Source organism: Dysidea avara, chromosome 15, assembly GCF_963678975.1.
Source record: "Dysidea avara chromosome 15, odDysAvar1.4, whole genome shotgun sequence".
Lineage (NCBI taxonomy): Eukaryota > Metazoa > Porifera > Demospongiae > Dictyoceratida > Dysideidae > Dysidea > Dysidea avara.
Window position 1 is genome coordinate 5,829,605 of NC_089286.1, and position 18,706 is coordinate 5,848,310.

General features: G+C 40.1%; 2 protein-coding genes across 5 annotated transcripts in view; both read left to right on the plus strand.

Moving 5' to 3' along the window:
- Positions 1-14,444, plus strand: part of LOC136246089 (putative RNA-binding protein EEED8.10) — a 24,249-nt gene extending 9,805 nt beyond the window's left edge. The window contains exons 12-22 of one of the 2 annotated variants that reach the window (XM_066037538.1): positions 633-708; positions 3,429-3,485; positions 3,543-3,653; positions 10,191-10,239; positions 10,562-10,602; positions 10,653-10,732; positions 11,159-11,261; positions 12,388-12,475; positions 12,706-12,855; positions 13,144-13,263; positions 14,194-14,444. In XM_066037538.1, the coding sequence (XP_065893610.1) occupies positions 633-708; positions 3,429-3,485; positions 3,543-3,653; positions 10,191-10,239; positions 10,562-10,602; positions 10,653-10,732; positions 11,159-11,261; positions 12,388-12,475; positions 12,706-12,855; positions 13,144-13,263; positions 14,194-14,444 (1,126 nt within the window). Of the gene's footprint in view, positions 1-632; positions 709-3,428; positions 3,486-3,542; positions 3,654-10,190; positions 10,240-10,561; positions 10,603-10,652; positions 10,733-11,158; positions 11,262-12,387; positions 12,476-12,705; positions 12,856-13,143; positions 13,264-14,193 lie in introns of those variants that run through there. The other variant, XM_066037539.1, reaches the window with a different exon arrangement.
- Positions 14,445-14,529: 85 nt separating this feature from the next.
- On the plus strand, positions 14,530-15,636 carry LOC136246093 (uncharacterized). Of its 3 annotated transcripts, XM_066037544.1 has the most exons (5): positions 14,530-14,662; positions 14,789-14,971; positions 15,033-15,179; positions 15,227-15,292; positions 15,347-15,636. In XM_066037544.1, exons 2-5 carry the CDS (start codon positions 14,876-14,878, stop codon positions 15,560-15,562), a joined length of 525 nt encoding a protein of 174 aa, XP_065893616.1. In that variant the 5' UTR covers positions 14,530-14,662; positions 14,789-14,875; the 3' UTR covers positions 15,563-15,636. The 3 variants fall into 3 exon arrangements, with proteins under 3 accessions (XP_065893616.1, XP_065893615.1, XP_065893617.1); XM_066037543.1 differs by lacking the exon at positions 14,530-14,662 and having other exon boundaries at positions 14,675-14,971; XM_066037545.1 differs by lacking the exon at positions 14,530-14,662 and having other exon boundaries at positions 14,675-14,971; positions 15,391-15,528.
- The last annotated feature ends 3,070 nt before the right edge of the window (positions 15,637-18,706 follow it).

The window sequence follows — 18,706 nt, forward strand, 5'->3', positions numbered from 1 at the left end:
TCATGGCAGCACTCACAGCGGGAGGCCTTCACAAAGATGTGGACAAAATGGCACATGAACTTGGCTACAAGAAATTGAAAGCAGAACAGGAAGCAATAATAGCTTTTGTACATGGAAGGAAGAACCAGTGTTCCACCTATGTGGCGAGTTTAGTATCTATCTCGGTAACTATGGCTATTGTGTGATGTGATATAAATGTTGTAAGATTTCACATTGCAGCTACAAGTTTGTATTGCGTGTCACCTGATCCTTGTGGTTTGGGGAGTCATAGCGATGTTAAGTACTACTGTATAGCTAGGAGCAAGTAACTATTTTCATGGATTGTACTAAATCCACAAAATATGGTCCATCCTACAATATAGCTGGCTCAAAACTTTGTGCATCCTTGAAAATTATTGCAGTAAGCCAAACCATGAATGGTCCCTTAAGGAATTTGTAGCTCTAGTATCATATCTATTGTGTGCATACATACAGTATAATACAGTATTGTGTATGGTGTAGTCATCTGTATGTTGTACTTTGTAATGTGTTAAGAGTCATATCAATATGATAACAGCATGTCACTACCTGTGTACGTATTGACTGTATGAATGAGTTTATAATGCTTATTGATGGACGTTACTCATCCACAGCTTATGGTGGATACTGAGGAAATGTGCTCACTTGGAACACCTTGATGTAGCAGGCAACAGGAGTGTTACTGGACAGGTAAAACATACACTACTAGTACAGGGTGGTTAATACACTGGTAGTACAGGGTGGTTAATACACTGGTAGTACAGGGTGGTTAATACACTGGTAGTACAGGGTGGTTAATACACTGGTAGTACAGGGTGGTTAATACACTAGTAGTACAGGGTGGTTAATACACTGGTAGTACAGGGTGGTTAATACACTAGTAGTACAGGGTGGTTAATACACTGGTAGTACAGGGTGGTTAATACACTAGTAGTACAGGGTGGTTAATACACTAGTAGTACAGGGTGGTTAATACACTAGTAGTACAGGGTGGTTAATACACTGGTAGTACAGGGTGGTTAATACACTAGTAGTACAGGGTGGTTAATACACTAGTAGTACAGGGTGGTTAATACACTAGTAGTACAGGGTGGTTAATACACTAGTAGTACAGGGTGGTTAATACACTGGTAGTACAGGGTGGTTAATACACTAGTAGTACAGGGTGGTTAATACACTAGTAGTACAGGGTGGTTAATACACTGGTAGTACAGGGTGGTTAATACACTACTAGTACAGGGTGGTTAATACACTAGTAGTACAGGGTGGTTAATACACTACTAGTACAGGGTGGTTAATACACTAGTAGTACAGGGTGGTTAATACACTAGTAGTACAGGGTGGTTAATACACTGGTAGTACAGGGTGGTTAATACACTAGTAGTACAGGGTGGTTAATACACTACTAGTACAGGGTGGTTAATACACTACTAGTACAGGGTGGTTAATACACTAGTAGTACAGGGTGGTTAATACACTAGTAGTACAGGGTGGTTAATACACTGGTAGTACAGGGTGGTTAATACACTAGTAGTACAGGGTGGTTAATACACTGGTAGTACAGGGTGGTTAATACACTACTAGTACAGGGTGGTTAATACACTGGTAGTACAGGGTGGTTAATACACTGGTAGTACAGGGTGGTTAATACACTGGTAGTACAGGGTGGTTAATACACTACTAGTACAGGGTGGTTAATACACTGGTAGTACAGGGTGGTTAATACACTACTAGTACAGGGTGGTTAATACACTACTAGTACAGGGTGGTTAATACACTGGTAGTACAGGGTGGTTAATACACTAGTAGTACAGGGTGGTTAATACACTAGTAGTACAGGGTGGTTAATACACTACTAGTACAGGGTGGTTAATACACTACTAGTACAGGGTGGTTAATACACTAGTAGTACAGGGTGGTTAATACACTAGTAGTACAGGGTGGTTAATACACTAGTAGTACAGGGTGGTTAATACACTACTAGTACAGGGTGGTTAATACACTAGTAGTACAGGGTGGTTAATACACTAGTAGTACAGGGTGGTTAATACACTAGTAGTACAGGGTGGTTAATACACTACTAGTACAGGGTGGTTAATACACTAGTAGTACAGGGTGGTTAATACACTAGTAGTACAGGGTGGTTAATACACTAGTAGTACAGGGTGGTTAATACACTAGTAGTACAGGGTGGTTAATACACTACTAGTACAGGGTGGTTAATACACTAGTAGTACAGGGTGGTTAATACACTAGTAGTACAGGGTGGTTAATACACTACTAGTACAGGGTGGTTAATACACTGGTAGTACAGGGTGGTTAATACACTACTAGTACAGGGTGGTTAATACACTGGTAGTACAGGGTGGTTAATACACTAGTAGTACAGGGTGGTTAATACACTAGTAGTACAGGGTGGTTAATACACTAGTAGTACAGGGTGGTCAATACACTAGTAGTACAGGGTGGTTAATACACTAGTAGTACAGGGTGGTCAATACACTACTAGTACAGGGTGGTTAATACACTAGTAGTACAGGGTGGTTAATACACTGGTAGTACAGGGTGGTTAATACACTGGTAGTACAGGGTGGTTAATACACTAGTAGTACAGGGTGGTTAATACACTAGTAGTACAGGGTGGTTAATACACTAGTAGTACAGGGTGGTTAATACACTGGTAGTACAGGGTGGTTAATACACTAGTAGTACAGGGTGGTTAATACACTAGTAGTACAGGGTGGTTAATACACTGGTAGTACAGGGTGGTTAATACACTGGTAGTACAGGGTGGTTAATACACTAGTAGTACAGGGTGGTTAATACACTAGTAGTACAGGGTGGTTAATACACTGGTAGTACAGGGTGGTTAATACACTGGTAGTACAGGGTGGTTAATACACTGGTAGTATAGGGTGGTTAATACACTAGTAGTATAGGGTGGTTAATACACTAGTAGTACAGGGTGGTTAATACACTACTAGTACAGGGTGGTTAATACACTGTTATGTATGGACTGTCACTGTATGTAGTTGTAGATCTAGTATGTTTTAAGTATTACACAATGACCAGTTTGCTACATACTAGCAGTCTAAACTGTATTTTGTCCTCCCAAGTAAAACTTGTACATGTTAGTGTTTCATATCCTGAACAGTATCCTGAACAGTATCCTAAATAGTAATGTGTGGATATCATCAAATGTGCGTTTCCACAAGCTAAATTTCTGTTGTGTTTAGCATATTCATTTTAATAGTGCCATGCATTGTACTTGTACATATTTAAGTAATTACAATGAATTTCTGCTTGAATAGATGTTTTATTAAAAGTGGACATTTATAGTTTATAGTGTAGACAATACATGTGCACATTTTAGTAGTATATACCTGATACTTTTGTACTTGTGTTGCTAGTGTTTTGTCATTGCTCCCAAGACGATAAAATCAGTTATACTCAGTGAATGTCGGCAGGTATGTATATAGTGTACCACACTGTGAAAGTAGTTTAGCCCCACCCACTTCCTGCAGCTTGCAGCAGCTGGTATTAGCAAGCTAGCTCACCACTGTCCTAATCTAGAACTACTGGACATCACCAAGTGTTGTAATATTAATGACCAGGCCATCCAAGATGTGTTACAGGTGAGACACGTTAATCATTTGAAATGTGTCCACGTGTTTTGTGAGTTTTGATTATACACATGTCTTTGTAGTGTGTGGCAGTACAGTGGATCCTCGGTTATCTGAATACCAGTCCTGACTGTTCAATTAGAATATTTCATTGCTAATGTGTGTTCTATCAATGAAGCTCTGTATATAAACCTTTTGGCTAACTCTATGTACAAAGGTGTTTGGATAACTCAGGATCCATTGTAAATTACATATTATTGCTGGGTGATGTGGCTGATATACGGCATATCATGGCATGATTTTTATGTTGTGATATGATAGCTAGAAATTATATCGTGATAGAACGCATATGACCTGTGGTGTGAGCTGGTAAGATAGCATCTTCAGTTTCACCAGGTCCTCTCCCTCACCATACTATTACCCCTACCACCCTACAACACATTGGGTTGTGCCGCCACCAAACGTGGGCTACCAATCATCAAATTTTTAAACCAACAAAATTACAACCAAAACACCTAAGTCAATAAACTACAACTACCGGTTGAGTGGGGGGCTTAGCTCCAAATCATAATAACCGTAAATAATAAATTTGTGGCTGTCCAGCCCCCAGACAACCACCGGGAAAAACCTAGTAGACTTTTCTTTTTTTTTTCTTTTTTTTTTTTTTGCCTACTAGGAAAAACCAAAACAAATAGAGCTCCACTCATGTGTATGCAAAACCAAAACAAACAAGAAAAAGTCAACTATTCCTCTGCCATCCAGCCCTCAGCTACCTATAGTCAAGGAAAATCAAATATCCATAACATCACAGGGAGGGTGGGAGGGGTAACCCACTAGTGTGAACACGTGGCGTAGAATGAACTTTTCACGCTACAACAGCCTTTTAAAAACCCTTGTCACGTGAGATGCTCACGTGACCACCAATAGTATTCATGCGGGAGCTTATTTTCTGTCTAATTCATTACATTCAACCGACAGAAAATACACCTCCCTCACCATACTATTACCCCTACCACCCTACAACACATTGGGTTGTGCCGCCACCAAACGTGGGCTACCAATCATCACTCTAGGGTTACAAAGAAAGCTTGTACAAGAATACATTATAAACCCAGCTGTTTGGTGACAGACAATCTGTGCTCTACTGAGTCATCCACATAGCCATCCTTGGCATTTTCGGACTTCCAACATCCGTGACGCTTAAACAGCCTATCTGGCACACCTGCATTAGCTGCCTTAGTAGCTCCCCCAGAACGCAGACTGTGCAAACCAAAATCGGTCGGATTATATCCCAGCATACCGACCTTTCTTTTGAATTGCTCCCACATGCATGTGTAGCTAATACTGCCTGCCTCACGAAGGCATTCACCATTCTTGGTCCTACGTATCGGCCGGAAAAGGAATCTCTGCACCTGCAGTGAAGTATCAGTTCTCTGTAAATAATTTTCCAAGTATGACACAGGACAGGTCTCCTTTCCACTTCTTGCAATGATCACTTCATCCCCTCTCCTGAGCTGGTCCGTTTTACTATGGGGAATCTTGATCACCATAGCATCCTGCCTGAGTGATATATGGCTAGTCTGGACATTGATCAATTCACTAAATCTCAGGAACCCTGCAAATGCAATAAGACATGCAGTAGTTAAACGCATATCTGACAGGGAGCCACTCCGCTGTGCATCTGCTACCATTTGCTCCAGCATCTCGACCTTTACTGGGGTTTTCTTGCAGACTGGCTTAGCTAGCATTCTCTGTAAACCTTGTAACGTTGCCTTTACCAACGGGGAACCTACTGGGGATACCAAACCTGCCGTTGAGTGTATCCAAGATAAAGCATTACAAGCCTCTTCTGCTGCTGATTTGGATTGTAAAGTATCACCTATATACTGGAGGTACAATGCAACATGAGCTTCTTTAGCTGGCACAACTGGCAACTGATGCTGCTTCGCCCAGGACTTCCACCTCCTGAATGCTCCCAAGTACTTTTTGACTGTGGAGCCAGCTCGACCATGTAGGACAGTATCCGGAATCCTCTTTGCCAGCTCCTGCAGAGCAGGGTCCTGCAACTCTTTCAAATCCAGCCAGGCTCCATGGGAGAATACCTCTGAAAAAATATATAAGCAGACATTCGTGACCACATACAATTAGTATACCCTCGTAAAAATTCTCAATTTATATAACCAGCAATACGTTACAATTATCGGCCTTCAAGGATTAACTGTTTCCCTGAACAACAGCACTCCAGGCTGTGGCAACACTAACTCACCTCACCAAGCTGGGGCCCTACCCTGGTAGAATCCCGACCGCACTCCAGGCTATGACCATACTCAGGTCATGGATCACCAGCACTCCAGGCTGTGACCATACTCCGGTCATATAACACCAGCACTCCGGGCTGTGACCATACTCGGGTCATATAACACCAGCACTCCAGGCTGTGACCATACTCAGGTCGTATAACACCAGCACTCCAGGCTGAGACCATACTCGGTCATATAACCCGGCACTCCAGGCTGAGACCATACTCAGGTCATATAACACCAGCACTCCAGGCTGTGACCATACTCAGGTCATATAACACCAGCACTCCAGGCTGTGAACACCCACACTCCGGGCTGTGACCCTACTCAGGTCATAGAACACCAGCACTCCGGCTGCAATCGTACTCGGTCCTAGAACACCAGCGCTCCAGGCTGTAACCATACTCCAGTCATAGAACAGCAGAACTCTGGCTGTGACCATACTCCGGTCGTGAACACCAGCACTCCAGGCTACTAACTGTTGTAAACAAGAAACCATCCTAACAGCTACCATTTGAGACGCAAGGCTATCACTGGGGTGTTAGGGACCCCTTTAAACAAATTGCAACCCGAGCGACCTTCTACAAACAGGCCTTCAACTTTGGGTAGTTCCCTAACTTCTTTCACAAACTGGGCTGGATTGGTCCCGTTGGGAAAAATTAGCGGCCAAAAAGGGGCTGAAACCCACTTAGGAATAACCAACGTTCCTTTAGCCTTTGTAATGCTAGCATGCTTTAACAGCCGCGGGACCAGAAACGGTGGGGGGCACCACCAATTAATATCCTGGCCCCAGTCACACGTGAAAGCGTCAATGGCCTCAGTACCCGGGCAATAATAACGCGAGTTGAAACGTGACACTTGATTGTTACACCAATCAGCAAACCTATCAATAGTGTGAGGCCCCCAAAGCCTGTCTAGTTCCTTGAATACCAATGGGTTTAGCGACCAATCATCGTAGTCAATAATTCTACTAATGTAGTCTGCTACTTCATTCTCCCGCCTAGGTATCCACTCTGGCTCTAATCGAATTCTGGCCACCACTGAGGATTCAAAAATAGCCAATGCCTCCTGCTGGAGGGCTGCTTTTTTGCTACCACATTGAACTATCCTAACCACATTTTGATTGTCTGTAAACCACCTTATCCTTTCATTTTGCAGCTTGGGACCAAATGATTCCAAAACCAAACGCACCGCTCTAAGCTCCCGCCAAGTAGAGCTTTGCTGGGCCTCCTCCTTAGTCCATTGACCACTGGCAATAAGGCCTCCATGCTCTACTGTATAACCCCCAAACCCAGTGTCACTTGCATCTGAGAAAACCACCCTCACTGCTGATGGCTTGGGCCATAGATTTTGTCCATTAAATTCCCTTATTTTCCCAATCCAAAATTCCACTTCACTTTTCGCCTCCTCAGGAAGCTGTAATAGGGCACACCATGATCGCCTAGTGTTCAGTGCGCCATATAGGCTGCGTGTCATGAGGCGTGTAACTGGGCCTAGAGCCATCGACATGGATATTAATTTGCCAATAGCACTAGCCAACATTCTAGCAGGGACAGTTGGCCTTTTCACCAACGACTGCAACAAGTCACAAGTGTTTTCTAATTTTGATTCTGGCACTACTATTTTACCCTTCTCCAAATCAATTTCAAAACCAAGCCAAATTAATCGTTTAACAGGTACCCATTGTGACTTAGCCTCATTAGCTACAAAGCCAGCTTCACCCAGATCATTGCGTATCTGTACACTCACCCTTTTTGCCTGGTCCTCACCCTTTACTGCCACTATACCGTCATCTAAGTACAGGACAACCTTCAAACCTTGGCCCCTCCAGTATGCAATAAGTGGTCTCAAAAGTTTGGTAAAAGCATAGCATGCTGAAGCTAAACCAAAAGGTAAAACTGTAAATACAAAATACTTGGGGACACCTTTCAAGTCCCAAGCAAACCCTAGAAAAGATTGGTGCTCTTCAATTATATCCAAGTGGTGATAGCCTGATTTCAGATCGAATTTCATCAAGAAATCCCCCTTCTCAAACATCAAAGTGGCAATTCTTAGGTCTTCATATTTAAAATGGTCTTTACGTAAGAACTGGTTCAAGTGCCTAAGATTTACTACCAACCTATGCTTACCACTGTGGCTAGCTACGACTGATAGGGGACTACAAATTGTTGGCCTTGTTCCCACCTCTCTCACACACCTGTTGTTTACTAGCTCCTGCACACTGTCCGTGACAAAATCCTTGTAGTCCACGGTAGACTTGTGGTTACCCTGCTCAAACGGGGTAGGCATAAACTGGAGGGGTAACCTATAGCCATTTTGAATCCAATCAATTACTGTAGCTGGGGCCATAAGAACCTTGGACCAAAACAGGATATTTTGCTTAAGCCTCCCTTGTACGTCCACTATTTGTGGGCCTCTGGCCCCCATATTTTCCCATTCCCAGGATCTAGCCAGATCCCACTCATTCTCAAAGCTGGCAGAGCCTAACCCAAAACTGTCTAGGGGTTCAGGAGGGACATGCTCACTGTCCAGAGCTTCTTGCCCACCACATGCCCCAGCAGGCCCAGTTGTAGTAAGTTCAAGGCCACCAACACTTGGAATTAGGTTTTCACTACTTTGTGAAGGTGTCTTATCAACACCTTCTTTGTACTCAGTTAGTTTGCAATTTTGCTGAGCTGTCCCATCAACACCCTTTTTCAGTCCTATGTTATGAGCCACCCCTTGACTCTGGGAGTCCTTTACTCCACTATGACATTGACCCACAGAATCAACACTACATGTTGTAACACTTATGTCGCCAACGGCACCAACACATGATTGACCAAAAGGATACGGTTGCTGATTCCTGGGACAACTCCTTGCTAAGTGGCCCATCTGCGAGCAACTGTAGCAGGGCCCAATTGGTCTTGTCACGGTCCTTGGTCCTGGTGGCATCCTGGCAGCACCCTCATTGGACCTCGGTGCCTCCTCTCTCCTGGGCTTCTTTCTGCTGGCCGGCCCACCAGACGCTGCACGTTTACGCTTGGCGTCCCTCTCTTTCCGAGCACGGTACAGCCGCTTCTCGTCGTCCGAATTATCCGCAAGCTCATCGGCCTCATATTCGGCGACTACTCCCCAATCCGAACGATCAGCAATTCTGATGTGTTTTTGACGAACACGGATCTCCTCATCACCTTGCTCCAGTTCGGCTTTTGCTTGCTCCAGAGCTCGCTGGGAAGGCTCGTCGGTTGCTGTTATCTTCTCCAGCTGCTTTTTGGCAGCTTGCACGTGGTCGTCTATCTTGTCATTAAAGACGAACTGGGCTTCACAACCCTTTTTCTTAAACGTGTGCGTCTTGCGAGTGAGTTTCTCCATGACGCTTTGGGAACATGCCGCTTGGGATGCGACCATCTCCTGACGGAATTCGCTGAACTTGGTGGCAAACTGCTCCCCGATGGTCGTCGAGACTGCACTAGCAATCTGCCGTACTTGTTCTTCTTCCATCGACATCTGTTGAAAAGAACTGTCTAAAAAACCAAAAAGGTAACCCACTAGTGTGAACACGTGGCGTAGAATGAACTTTTCACGCTACAACAGCCTTTTAAAAACCCTTGTCACGTGAGATGCTCACGTGACCACCAATAGTATTCATGCGGGAGCTTATTTTCTGTCTAATTCATTACATTCAACCGACAGAAAATACACATGCTACTTGTCATGATCCATGTCTTGCCTGCATCAGCAGTATGGTCAGTGGTCATACTGTTGGGAATTCTGGTAATAATCTTCCCAATCGTTTGGAAAGGCACTAGCTTACAGTACCTCACTAGCTAACTACCAAGATCTGTGTACAGCAGTTAAGAAATGCAATAGGCCAGTGTTGGAGAAGAATACTAGTTCAAAGAGCCACTATTATTAATAGAAAGATGATGCCTTGAAAACTAAGTAGACTATAGCTTGTATGCATATCATATATCATTTATAAAAAATCATGTATAATACACATATCATATGATGCCATTAGCTATACAGTGTATATTTGTGTCTGTGTGACTGACCATATTTCTGTGTGATGTGTACAGTACTTGACAAATCACTTGAAAGAAGAAACTAAGCATGCATGTTAATTAAAATATCAGTGACATATTCATATTATGAATAATTTTTGTTGTGACATGAAACGTCTATATCAGCCAGCACTATGTATGTTGTTGTGCTGTACATGCAACTGTGCACAGATGTTGTTCACTTTTCTGTCAACTTTGTATAGCATTGTTTGAAGCTAAAGGAACTACATTTCCCAGTACAGAGCACTGCAGGTATTCATGTGTGTACCGTGTGTTAGTGTAATGTGAGGTGTAAAGTTGACTGTATAGTTGTATGAATGTATAGTATTTAGTATGAATGTGTTTATATACACTTCATGTTTCATACTTGCAGTAAGCAAAACTGTCTGCATCCATTTGAGAGTATATTCCTTTCACAGTTATTTCTGAGTAAAATTTTTTAAAGCTTTTACAGTGTATATATGGGACAGCAAAATTCCCATAACAATGATATACGAAGATTATTATTATGTTGTCATGAAGTAAACCACAAGTTTACAATATCAGAGATCAGGTTCTCTTTGTTTACCTTCAGTGAAGTCTACTGGTTTTGCTGCCAACTCACTGAAGAATCTGGTGAGCTATTGACCACACCCACCAGGTCATGTGATCCACCACTCTTACAGACAATCCTGGTCACTAATGGTCACTTGATGTTTAATGATGAAGCATTAGTCAATATTACAAAGAACTGTCCCCTACTGAAGTGAGTAAAGAGATGTTGTACATGTGTATCATACATAAGTTGTCGGTGTTTACAAGCCCTGTCAGAATATATACTTCTTGACACCTCAGCCATGGCTGTGGTGCGAAAAGGTTATGAAACTAAGCCAAATACAGAGAGATGGTAAATCATAATAACTGTGAGCATTGCTTTATAGTTTGCGTGTGCTTGTGATATGATAGTACAAAACAAGTACAGTGTCTCTGGAGATTATAAAAAAGTCATTCTACATAAATCCAAATCATGCAATTGCAATCATGAAATCATCACATTGTTTGGAAAATCATCACATGAAATCAACTCTTTATTATCTGAACTGACAGGCTTTGACCTTCTTGTGGGTCAATATAGTTTAATAAATACTTTAGTATCAATAAATTATACTGTGCTATGGTTACTCCTTTCCAGGGAGTTGCAGTGTGCAACGTGTTATAATATCAGCGATGTGGGAGTGGCCAGCCTGACCAGTTGCATCCAACTATCCTACCTTGATATCAGCTACTGTAATAATGTGAGGCTTGTGTATGTGTGTATTGTATTGTCATAGGTAGGTAGTGACATAGTGTATATTATCAATGGTGTTGTACTTGTTAGATGTATCTGTACTTTGTGCAATATTACAAATAGATACTTGTGTATGTATTGTACACTGGTATGTACTAACTCCCTGTGCAATCACAGATGTGCATATGTATGTCCTAGTTATCTTTTTTGTGAAATTGTACTAGTTTTGTACATATAGTGCGGGACACCATAAACGTCCATATTAACGTTTATCCATAAATTCTCCACACTTAAAACTTATGCTGGATTACATCTTATAAGAAAAATATTTTTAGAAACACAAGAAAGTATCACAGTGCTTATAGAAAATTAATGTAATTACAGCAATAAAGGGAATTTTGAAGAAATACAAATATCATAGTGGTGTGCGAAATTCTACAAATCTGTTGTAGGCATCATAACTTTTTGATAGAACAAGATATTTAAAATCTGTTCAATACATTTTGTAGAGAAATTCTTTGGCTATATTGGTCCAAAGCTTTGTGAAAATTGTCTGAATGAGGTTATGGAATGTCTGTTTTACTAATGTCATCTGAAATTTACAAAAATCGAAATAAGTGTTAGAAGAAATAATTTATCAAAAAACTACTCAATGCATTTTAACAACAATGGTACTGCATACCTTTTTAAAAATTTATAGGTTAATGTATTAAGGCATCTCTGAGAAATGTCTGTTTTTTCTATTCAATAAAATTGATGTGAAAACATACATTCAACCATACCTTTATAGTGTAACATTCAAAATCTAGGCATGTGTGAAGACAGAGTATCATGGAGTACGTAGTAAAAATTTCATCTAATTATCTGGAAGTATTTGTGAGTTATGATTTTTATAAAAATGACTATCGTCATGGACGTTTATGATGTCCCGCACTATATTAATTTTGTGGAATAACTGTACAGTTTTAGAACAGAAACATGTCTTGCACTACATACAATATCATCAGAAATCTTAATCCAGCTGATACGTACTGTAATATTCAGTGCATATCATCTTGGTAGCTATTACATACATGTATAGCTTGTTCTGAGATAACAATTCTACTCGATAGTAACACTTTGTGTCAACACAGGTCACTGATAAAGGATTGATGCAAGTTATCGCTATCTGTCAGTTACAGCATCTGATAACTAGAGCATGTCAGGGTATTACTGATGTAGGTATGAATGTGTGCCTATCTGTGTGTGTACTAGTATCCTTGTGTAAGATATGTAAATAAGAATTGGTTATAAGGGCTAATCAAAACACAGTATGACTGGGCATTGAAATCTATTTTGCATTTGCAATGGGAAAGTCATTAACAGCCTATATACAAAAAATTATCTTAGCTCAAATGTTGAATATTGTTATATCTGGCAGTGATGTCCTGTTGTGTTTCTCCCACCCACAGGTGTGTGTTACTTAGCGTCACATTTGGCATCACTGGTGAGGCTGGATTTGTCTGGGTGTATGAGCATCACTACAAAGAGTCTGGAGGCATTGCAAGAGAGTTTACTGTATGGTGGACAGAATAAAACTCACTTTAACCTTCTAGTTGGGGGTGCGTTTATACAATACCCTTCTCTATCCTCTCTCAGGGAAGTGTCAGGTGGCAAAAGACACAGGGATGAGTCCAGGGGCCTTAACTTGTGTATTTCAGAGGTGAAAAATTTGTAGTGGTTTTGGTGGCTAATTTATTTGAGTGGTGATCGGTACACTGTAGACACATCCCTGCTTTCTCTCTTATGGGCCCACACTACACTATGCACATAGGTACACATACAACCTGCATTGATACTATACATATTCACAATCCAGTATCTCAGTGTATCTGCTGCAACTCTACTAGGGACACTGATTGGTGTGAAGCCAGCTTGTCAGTTTGCTGCAGCCACTGGAGCATCTGTGTGTCACCATGACATGTCCATCCCATCATTGGCTGCTGACTATGATCCCTTCCTTGACATGCGTGAGTTCATGTGCTCTGTGTACATGGGTACTTTCAAGTCCAAAATTCTTGCAAATGTTCAAGATACCCTAATAGAACAGTCAACCACTTTAATATAACAGTCACTTATACATACAGCAATAAATACCATATTTGACCTGCTAATAGTTACAACTCGTATAATAGCCATCCCAGGATAGTAACTGCTTCACAACCTAGAATTATTGTCATAAGAGCCGCCCTCGGATAAGAGCTGTGGCTTGTATATACTGATGCATTTGATTGTGATTACATACACTTTGAAAATTTATGATTACAATTGCTTAAAATTCTACAATTACTGTACACCTGATGTACACTTAGTTGTTATTCATCCTGTTGACTAAATAGAATAGTTAATTTAATTATTCATATAACAGATTTGAAATCTGCGGTATGTATGTGTATACATGACTATGTGGTAATGATGCTGAGGGTTCTCCTTGAGCGAATTCACATGTACCGGAAACTATGTGTACATGTGGTAAGTATGTGTACAGTGGATGGATGGATGAAATGGAGATGCTGGTGTACCTGCATGCATACTTGAAATTTCACTGAACTGTGTTACCAAAATAATCCTTTGTATGACCAAGGTCGGACAATTTGATAATTTGGTCAATTGGTCCCAATGTGTCTGTATTACATGAGCATCATGGTAATCATTATCGCTGCTTGTTGCAAGTATCTTGATTGAAAGTCTTGGGGCCCATTATGTATCATATGTTTGCGCTACTTAAATCAAGCTAACTAATTAGAATACATTGCTGTAAATCAGTGTTTATAGGCTGTAATTCACACTGGATATAAAATAGTTATATCTCAGCATACTTGCATGGGTTAGCTATCCCTTGTCTCGGCTTTGCTTTGGACTTGCATAATTATATTGGGATATTACATACATACATGTAGCTCCACTGACTGAAGAGAGCTGGGAAGCGAGGCACAAACAATTCATCAATGGGGATGAAGCCGTACAGATAGCAGCTGGTGATGAGTACTACGACTACTACCTACCAGATGCTGAGACCATCGTAGCAGAAGAAGCACTAGACTTGTTGACTGCTGAAGATCCTGCGATGCTTAGTGATGACTTCTCTAATCCTGATGATTTCTTTGATGAAGATGGATATGATGATTTTTCAGAAGATGATGATGTATAATTTTTATTGCTGATTCAGCAGTGTGTTATGATGTGTAGTATAACACTGTAAACTGTTCAATAGTGTAGCAGCAACACAGCCCAATCTTCACTTTGCAGTAATTCATCATTGTACTGTTTTAAATAATAAATATCAATCAAAAGATTTCTTTCATTTAGTTTTTATCTATCTTCAGTGAGCTTGTGAAATCTCTCAAGGCACCCATACGACATCTTAAGAGATGTCATTCAGGGTTTAACTATGAAGTTGATAAAAAATAAATTAAATACCTCTAGAATTTTTTTTCTACCTTGAGAGATTTTTTTATACATTGAGAGATTTTTTATACCTTGAGAGATTTTTTTATACCTTGAGAGATTTTCAATGACTATATATAGTACACAGTGTTGCTGTAGTGTTGAGTTTGGCTGTAGTGAACAGTGTCCTCAAACATGGCAAGGTGTATGAGACCTGAAGTAGGAGAAGATGAAGTCTTTGTGGTCATCCCTGGTGGTTATGATGTGTTGTCTGATGATGATATTGAAATGGTGAGTGTTTTAAACAACTGTATATACAACCAGTTATTGAAGCATCACTTTCTTCTCACAGTATTTGAGCAGTGAAGATGAAGCAGTCAACAATATGTTAACAGAAAGAAGACATTTTTCTAACTGCAAGACAGGAAAGATGGTGACATTCAACACAGAGGTCACGGTTGAAGTGTACAATTCACCATATTGTGATCCATCATTTATGGTAAGCTTAGTACATGATATGTTAAATATACTACTTGTCTATTGTAGATGCAGCCCACATCCTCCTCTATTGTGCAGCAAGAGAGTGAAAGTATATTTAATGCCATGGAGCAGGTATGTGTATATAACTATATTGTTATGGTATATGTGTTAACGTGTGTCTTACAGGAAATTATTACTGCCTTTAATGAGAACTTTCACATATGCTGTAGTGAAGATGATAGTACAGTTCAAAGTGAAGAAGAAATATTAAAATGGTTTAACACAATGTTAAGTGGATGTGGACAGTTTAAATGGGAAAAAGAGGAGGAGAAATGGCTCCTTATTAAAGACAAACTAAACATTGCTTCAGCTTCTTACATGTGCGACAATTCAATTGTATAACTGATTACTTATACTTTGTATTGCTTGTGTGTATGTATATGTTTATAGAAATAATTATGTTGTCAACCACATCATTCATTCTTGAAATGCATGCATTATAGCTGTGTTGTTGGTGATATGTAACATGTGGTGTAGACTACATTGTCTAAAAATTCTGTGGGAATTCTGCATAGACTAGCAAGATAACAGATTAGCTATGGAATATCAGTTAACATTTCGAAACCAGTTGTGTGTACTTATTATGTTGCAGTGCTCAAAAGTCTGCCTATTATGCTGAAACTTATGCTGAAAAATCTATAATTTATTCCCTCCCCATTTGACTGGACACTAACCTTGTGACTTGTGAGGAACTGTTTAAAAGTAAAGAGTTAGGCTTCATGTTGCTATAATCCCTAATTGGAGGTGTGTTTATATAATTCTCTCACACTCTCATGGGCCCACACTACACCTACCTACTAGACACTACACTATTCACGTGTCTACACATACAACCTGCATTGATACTATGTATCCACAATCTAGTATCTCAGTGTATCTGTTGCTACTCTACTAGGGACACTGATTGGTGTGAAGCCAGCTTGTCAGTTTGCTGCAGCCACTGGAGCATCAGTTTGTCACCGTGACATGTCCATTCCATCACTGGCTGCTGACTATGATCCCTTGACATGCGTGAGTTCATGTGCTCTGTACACAGGGGTGCTTTCAAGTCCAAAATTCTTGCACAAGCTCAAGATACCCTAATAGAACAGTCAACCACTAACAGTCACCTATACATACAGTGATAAATACCGTATTTGACTAGTTAATAGCCGTGGCTTGTATAATAGCTGTCCCTGGACGGTAGTTGCTCTACAGCCTACAATTATTATCATAAGAGCTGTCCTTGGATAAGAGCTACGGCTTGTATCATGAATATACTAATGCAGAGATGCAAGTGTTGACTTGATCGAGTGTTGATAACACACGTTTTGAAGCAGAAACTGGGCGAAAAAGTTGATTCAAGCCAGGAATTAGCATTTTTGAGAGAAGTTAGATTATCAATTTTGTCAAAGACATAGATACACAGAAGGCATTGCCTGCAAAAGTGCTCCCCACACAAACATGCAAATACACATAGTTACATCTATACACAATACATTAACAATTACAACAACATGCAGACAAAAACAGAACAGATTAAAATACAGAGTTTACATAAAAAGATAACAATGAAGTGCAGTCCGGAATGCAATCGGATTTGACAGTTGGAGGATGCGAAGGGGAATTGTGTTATAATGAATGATAACATTGAAGGATGATTAAACAAGGTCGGTCACTCATGAATCCATGCATGTTTTATGTTGCGGGCTGCTTCCACACCAGCCCATAGTAGTCACCCTTGTGTAGTAGCTGCAAGATTTACCTTGCTGAAAGTGATATATAGTAGCTGCGGCAATTAACTGGTCATACCAGACACTATAAAATTCAGTCCTATATGTGTATGTACATGTGGGTCATGTAGACATATTTCAATCAATCAAACAGAATAATGTACACCAGATATGGGAGGATAGTAATTGATTACAATTACCTTGCTTTCTATGATGACTGCATTTAATTAATGTATTTATGATTACATTCCTGAAGTAATCTGATCAATCATGAATACACTGTGTGGATGTGTTTGTGTAATACAAACTATGTGAGCACTTTATCAAGTTCACAATCTTTAAATAGGTGTGTCTCTCCAAGCAAAAAAAAATGATAGTTACAGCTTTTGATATCATGACAAACAAATGTGATAAACCTTTAATGCAGACTTAATATGTATATGGTTACGACTACCACGTGCCTGGTGTACACTATACCCTGTTGACTAAATAGAATAGCCAATTCAATCATTTGTATACAGGGGCGGATCCAGACTTATAGAAAGGGGGTCAAAAATGAACTGAGGTACTACATTGTCTCTGGTTTGATAAGGTGAGACCAAAAAAAAAAAAAAAAAAGTCACAGCCAGCTGACAATAGCTACCCACCTCACCAACCACGCATTTATAAAAATCCTTAAATAGCTCACTACACACTGTTCTAGTACTGTCACTGCTTTATTAGAGTGACTGCTCTATTAGAGTATCTCGATCTTGGTATACTAAAAATTTTTGGAGACCCCTGTTTGTATATACAATAGAAATTTGAAGTCTACAATATGTACATATGTGTGTACATGGCTATGTGGTAATGATGCTGAGGGTTCTCCTTGAGCAAATTCACATCAGTGTATCAGAAACTGTGTGCATAGTTATTACATGTTGTAATTATGTGTACAGTAGGTGGATACATGAAATGGAGATGCTGGTATACCAGCATGCATACTAATTTATCTGCACCAATATAATCCTTTGTATGACCAAGGTTGGACAATTTGATAATTTGGTCTACTGGTCCCAATGTGTCTGTATTACATGAGTATCATGGTAGTCATTATCACTGTTTGTTGCAAGCATCTTGATTGAGAGACATGCATATTTGCATTAGCTAATTAATTAGAATACATTGCTATAATCACGGTTTATAGGCTGTAATTCACACTGGATATAAAATAGTTATATCCCAGCATAATTGCTTGCATGGGCGATATCTTAGTTATCACCCTTGTCTTGGCTTTGCTTTGGAATTGGGTATGGGATATTACATATGTGCATATATATAGCTCCACTGACTGAAGAGAGCTGGGAAGCGAGGCACAAACAAATCATCAATGGAGATGAAGCCGTACAGATAGCATCTGGTGATGAGTACTACAACTACCCACCAGATGCTGAGACCATCATAACAGAAGAAGCACTAGACTTGTTGACTGCTGAAGATCCTGCGGTGCTTAGTGATGACTTCTCTAATCCTGATGATTTCTTTGATGAAGATGAATATGATGATTTTTCAGAAGATGATGATGATGATGTATATATAGTTTTTATTACAGCAGTGTATTGTGATACTGTAAACTGTTCAGTAGTGTAGCCCAATCTTCTTTTTGCAGTAATTCATGATCATCATTGTACTGTTTTAAATAGTAAAATATCAATCGAAAGATTTCTTTTGTTTAGTTTTCATTTATCTTTAGTGAGCTTGTGAAATCTCTCAAAGCATCCATATATGTCTTAAG